The sequence below is a fragment of the Amphibalanus amphitrite genome, unplaced genomic scaffold (genome assembly GCF_019059575.1).
Source record: "Amphibalanus amphitrite isolate SeventyFive unplaced genomic scaffold, NRLGWU_Aamphi_draft 000621F_arrow, whole genome shotgun sequence".
NCBI classification, from domain to species: domain Eukaryota; kingdom Metazoa; phylum Arthropoda; class Thecostraca; order Balanomorpha; family Balanidae; genus Amphibalanus; species Amphibalanus amphitrite.
In genome coordinates this window covers 325,734-331,733 of record NW_024882115.1, presented here as the reverse complement: position 1 = coordinate 331,733, position 6,000 = coordinate 325,734, and the positions used below count along the sequence as shown (strand labels likewise).

At 45.4% G+C, this 6,000-nt stretch overlaps 1 protein-coding gene across 1 annotated transcript in view; it reads right to left on the bottom strand.

The window, feature by feature from the left end:
• Nucleotides 1-6,000, bottom strand: part of LOC122363467 (adhesion G protein-coupled receptor L3-like) — a 31,265-nt gene continuing 25,265 nt past the window's right edge. The window contains exons 12-18 of the mRNA XM_043332762.1: nt 3,883-4,007; nt 3,283-3,404; nt 2,672-2,738; nt 2,155-2,302; nt 1,761-1,888; nt 1,098-1,284; nt 1-762 (exon numbers count right to left, since the gene is read on the bottom strand). Of these exons, the coding sequence (XP_043188697.1) occupies nt 632-762; nt 1,098-1,284; nt 1,761-1,888; nt 2,155-2,302; nt 2,672-2,738; nt 3,283-3,404; nt 3,883-4,007 (908 nt within the window). The 3' untranslated portion in view covers nt 1-631. The remainder of the gene's footprint in view (nt 763-1,097; nt 1,285-1,760; nt 1,889-2,154; nt 2,303-2,671; nt 2,739-3,282; nt 3,405-3,882; nt 4,008-6,000) is intronic.

The following is a 6,000-nucleotide window of genomic DNA, read 5'->3' as shown; positions in this document are numbered from 1 at the left end:
TCAGGTATGCAGTACTGTTGAATATTTTTTTTTCGGTCACATATTACATTCACATACAACCTTCATATATGCCTATAAGTATACCCAATACCACCGACTAGCATACAGCATACAGGGGCGGATCCAGCTCAGTTTTTTTTTTGGGGGGGGGGGGCAAACCATAACAATTTATCGATTCTTTCCATGCATCGTCCATAGGCGTAATGTTAAAATTATGCCGTTTGGGGGGAATGCCCATTTTGCCCCCCCCTCCCCCTGGATCCGCCACTGACAGCATACACAATTAACATTGGTGTCTGGTGATATGCTAGTGTAATGCATGTTTGATGTCAGGTAAGTAAATCATTTCATTGGTTACAAAGTTCTGCCATGATAAAATGCTGACAGATACTAGCTGACACCTATCCAAACAATACCATGCCTCAAAGAAGACCGCAATTGTCTATAAAAAGAACACGCATGTCTCACATCTCTCGATACTACACCTAACTCTCAGTATATTCACTTCGGTGACTGTGATTATATCCATTCTGAGCACTGATGACTCCAGCGGGATTCAGCCAGCCACAGTAGCCGAGTTCTACCAGCCTCCTCCGTGTTCTACCAGCCTCCGAGTTCTACTAGCCGAGTTCTACCAGCCTCCTCGTCCCACGACGGCGGGGTCCGTGGACTCGAGTTTACGCAGAGTCTCGTGGTCGCCAGGCGACGGAGTCGCATTGTCTTCCTCGTGGACCCGTTTCAGCGAATAGCGACTGACATCCGCTGTGAACCATTATTGATATGGTTAAGGAGGAGCTGACATGCTGGTAGCTACTTAATTACCTACGTTGTATTATTTTCATTATCAAATTCACAAACATGGATCGTGGTTGACTGACCTTTAAGTTACAATTTGAAGAATGTTTTAGTACAACTGCCTGCGGCTAAACGACGTTGAAATCGTCGCACAGCCAATCATTCGATCAATTTTCATATGCACATAACCTATACGTGCCTACGTGGTAATATACACAATTGACTCTTGAATAACGCTACTCCAGTAGGTATTCGTGGGGCTGATGGACACGCTGCAGTGTCTGCAGCTCATCCTTCCTCACCTCTGATCCGTGTTACCACGCGCAGCACCATGTCACCGGCCCTGTCGAGTCTGCCCGGCCGCTCCTCTCTCTCCTGATCTCGCTCGCTGGGGTCGGGAAACGGCGACACTTTATCCATGGAGCGGTGTCGCTGAACGCCCACGTTCGGCCGCGCCGACAGGTCAATGTCCGTGATACCCACTCGGTTCTGGGAACGAGAACAGAAGAGCGCTCATGAGTCAACATATCATGTCATTTGAATAACTAAATCAATCAACGGTAGGTAAACGCCCAAGGCATGTAATTGGATAAAACTATAGTCTGTTTTATGTAGGCGGATTACTTGGAGCGCTAAGTAAGCGCACGTGAGTCATCTATACCTATCTTTAACACTGGCCAGATAAAAATATCAACTTTCTCTTGATTTTACTTTTTGGCCTTCTGTTCAATCTTACCGCTCGTTTCGTGCCGTATTCACTTGTGCGTTTAAAGCAATCCGCCATCGTTAAATAAACAGACATACATAGTTAGGTGTCTCACACTCACACCAACGAACCATCGGCCAATGTCACAACTATCTGTAAGAATCTTGGTTACAACCAATGTAACCATTTATTTTTCTAAATAAAAATAACTCGTAAAAACACTTTTTAGAAATAATAATCGTTCCCCTCCATCACGCACCGTTGCTCTCCACAGGGCTCGCTGCGCCTCTGTTCGATTCTTATCGTTCAGCAGCACAAGGAATACGAATATGAAAAATCCTTGTAGAGAGTTCAAGATTGTAAAGACGACTGCAAAGAATGAAAGTCCTGAAACAAAATGAATCAAAGACATGTTGTTAGAAAATAAACACCATGCATGTTTCGGCTTTCATATACATAATTCAGAGAGAGAGAGTGAGAGAGAGAGAGAGAGAGAGAGAGAGAGAGAGAGAGAGAGAGAGAGAGAGAGAGAGAGAGAGAGAGAGAGAGAGAGAGAGAGAGAGAGAGAGAGAGAGAGAGGCAGAGACAGAGAGAAGAACAAATGTTTTAAATCTATGGAAACGGCAAAATATTCACATAACTCAGACGCTAACCATTATTGAAGTAGAGGAACCCAAACAGCCATGTGAGCCCCAGGTTGACAACTAGGGAAGCCGAGCCGATCCAGGGCTGCATCGTCACGTGACTCCTGCCCTTGGTGCACCTCTGGAGCATCGCCAAAGCGAGGGCAGCAACGTTCACCTGACGGACGGAAAATGAGGAACGGGGATGAGAAAGCTTCGATAATAAGCGTGGAGGTCATGAGTCTACGAAGCTAATTCAAAGTCAGAAGGGAAGTGTATTTTTACGTTACTGTATTATGCATTGTTGCGTACAAACGGTTATGAAGTCGGCAACACCACGTCCCTTGAGCTCATATGCCTCAGGCTAATCCAAATGAATAAGAAAGGAGGCGATCATAGAGATCTTATAAAATATCTACATATGTTAAACTGATATGGAGGTAACGGGCATAAGTGATTAAAGCAAAATGAATACCTATTACTCTATGCCGCATTATCAGACATTGCATGTCCCTTGAGGAAAAATGATCGGAGTCCCGAGTCTTACCGTCAGCACCACCAGCACAGGACCAGCGAACGCCCAGATCAGTCCGTTCTCGACGCTGAGCCAGCATCTATGTACAGCGGGTTAGTAGTTACGGTTAGACCAGCACGACAGGTTAGTTCGAGGCCCTAGGAAAAGGACTAGGAACTTAAAGCGATGGCAGCTCAAGGTCTCAGGCTCTTTAGCTCAGGTCAGAGCTAATTCTGCGCTTACAGCGGAGCACTCGGCTGGTTAGAGCTAAGGCATTAGCTCATGTACCAGCGCAGTACATTTTATATAGTTTCGCATTATTGATATGGCCTAGCAACTTCTGATATCTGATTTACGATTAATTTGAAACAAGGTCAACTCATAACTGCCATAATTTTCCAACTTTTGTACACGAATAAGCCTTATCCTCATTCCTTATGCCTCATTCTCATTCTTCTCACTCCTTATTCCTTATGTTGTAGCGCCAACATATTGAGCCTTTAGTCGTGACTCGTGAATGTAAGATGTCGCAAACGTTAATGCCTAATTTATGTACCTACACAATAGAGCCGCAAAAGTTATCCATTGTCGTACCAAATTCGTATTTGCTCTGCGCCCTATATAGTCTCTCGCGATATACTTACGCAAGTTCTGTGCCGTATCCCTCCCCTTTCGTGATAGAAAGAGAGACTATGACAATAACTGCAGGCACGCCGTAGCCAATCATGTAGTATTGCCGCATGTAGTAGCCTTTTACACTTAAACCCTGAAAGAAACGGAATGGTTTGAGCAAGTGGCAGAGCAGCAGTTTTAGTAGCTTAAAAACAAGCTGCACTGCAAAAGCAGCAGTGAGAAAGCCGCGAATCGTTCATAAAGTTACCGTTAAAAGTGCATAAGCTCATGGTGGCTTACAAAATTATGGACTTAGAATGAAACAATGAAGCTATTTCTAACGATTGATAAAAGTTTTCATAAAAAGGTAATAAATTTGTAAACTTGTAGCATTACTGCATGTACACTTAAATGTAGTACACTTAAAGGCTGTGTTAAGTTCAGTGACGGCGAAAGTTTTGCGACCACAGCTCAGGTCCATGTTCAATGTTCATGTTAGTTTTGAATGCATTTTGAGCATCATTTCAATGTCATAACAAAGTACTGGCGGTGCTGTTCGTACATACTTTACACACTACACAGCTATGCATGTTTAGAGCCATGCGTGATAAATGAGCCCACTTACTACTTACTAGATACAACTGTATGCATATTTGAATTCCTTCGATGCACATCCAAACGAAGGCCGCCAAGAAAAGGAAATGCAAAAGCACAGCGACCACAGCGCATCCTGTTTCATTCCCGTGCGGTTCCAGTCCTGAAATAAGGAAAACGAGTTTATTTTTTTAATTAATTGGATATGATCGTATTACGTGCTGATCGAGCATGATGTGGGAAATTCATGATCCTGTTAACCCGGCAGGCGGTGGGCCTACCAGCCACCTTCCGCGCGGTGGGGGGGGGGGGCACTTTCCCCCCCCCCCCCCAGTATCTCCGAAACTACTGGACAGATCCGGAAAATTCAAACGGCGTTCGATAGCCCTGTCAAATTTGTCGAAGGAAACCAAATTTCAATGACCTTGGGGTCACCGATGACGTCACAGGTCACGTCAAAGATAAAATGTTTCACCGTTCACGGGGCTTCAAGGGAAAGCGCTATAACACCGAGTAAAACGCATTTTGTCGAAAATCAGCGATAAGGCGTCAGTTGTCTAGTACATATGTTGCTATTAGAGGTCACTGGTCATACCAGGTCAGGTCACAGGTCAGGTTACCAAAGGTCACCAAGGGTCACAACATGAGCCCAACTTTACTAAGGTTATGCGATGCATGTTTTATGGCCAGTTTTTCATTTCCAATTCAATGGTGTTGGTTATAAGACCATCAGGTACGGTTTAGGTCACTTTCTGGTGGAGGTCAGGTCAAGGTCAGGTCAAAAAAGGTCAAATTTCAAAGTTGATATTTTTGCATATAATGGGTATTGATTCGATGCAGCTCGTCACGGGGAGTCTAATGGTGGTCTTTGTTTTGCGCTACGAGGTCTAGAATTGCTAAAAATTGAGTTTGAAAATTTGACGTCATCAATTTTGAACAGTTTTTTCGCTATAACTTGGCCAAAAAAAGAGGTATCGATCTCAAATTTGGTTGTAGATAGAACGCGGTAGGGGCTATCACATATATTCCGGTTTTTTTCGAAAATCAAAAAACTTTTTGGATTTTTTGGCTATTATATTCAAAAAATCTATTTTTTTATTTTTAGGGGTCAAAATCCAACAAATTCGAAAAACCGAAATAGCAGTTTTGTAGCCCCTTTTATTCCACACCTTTTATGTCTGAAACATTTTTCTGTATCTCTAAAGCTGTAGGCCTGACAGCTCTTCCCGCGAAACCTTTTTTTGGGTCGAAAATGGCAAAAATGACGTCACTCTGACGTCATTAGCGGCCAACCTATCATAGCCTTTGGAAAAAAAAATTTTGGTCACCATGTGCGCTAGCTGCTCCCGGGAGGGTACTGAAAGTTTGGTGACGATCGGCGCAGCGGTTCTCGAGATATATCGAAAAAACTAAAGGGGGGGGGCAAAAAATGCCCCCCCCCCCCCACCGCCTGGAAGGTTAACATGGAGCATAGCAAATTAACCCTCGCATGTGTAGGGGGAGGGTCGGATGGACCCCCTCCCATGGTTTTTCGCGAATAACTCGCGTAAAAAGCGGCCGATCGCGACGAAACTTTCAGTACTCTCGCATTGATCAATTTTACACCTACCCTGAAAGTTTCATGACCCTGACCCAAATGACCTTTGACCTGTGACCTCTTTTCCGAGACCACGTTTGGCCGGCATCGCGATTCCGCGTATGTCGGCTCGCATTAGCCGCGCGTTTGCAAGCTTTTCGTGGTTTCAAACGTTCAAACATGTGATTTGATGTTGCTCCCATGCACCCAGCCAGCAATTCGTCCGGGATGCGGTTGGGGACGGTCGGGATAGGCTCCGGATGTCCCGACTTGTCCCTACCGGGTTGGGTAGGCCTGGGTTGTCCCAATCGATACCGGACCTCGATGGCCGGCGGTAGGGGCGACTCGGGATTTCCGGACCGCATGCTTAATCGGTTGGGACGCGGTACGGATAGCCCAATCGAATCCCATGTTTAGACAGGCTTGTGATTTACGTTGTTATCCCAACCGATCTGGGAAGGCGCTTCGGGCACCATATCCGGTGGCCCAGAAAGTCTGGAAAAGCAATCAGATGGGCCGCGTGCAGGCAGACGCGTCCTCTGAGCGCAGCGGCCAGTCTAGCTGCCGCGTTGGTCAAGTG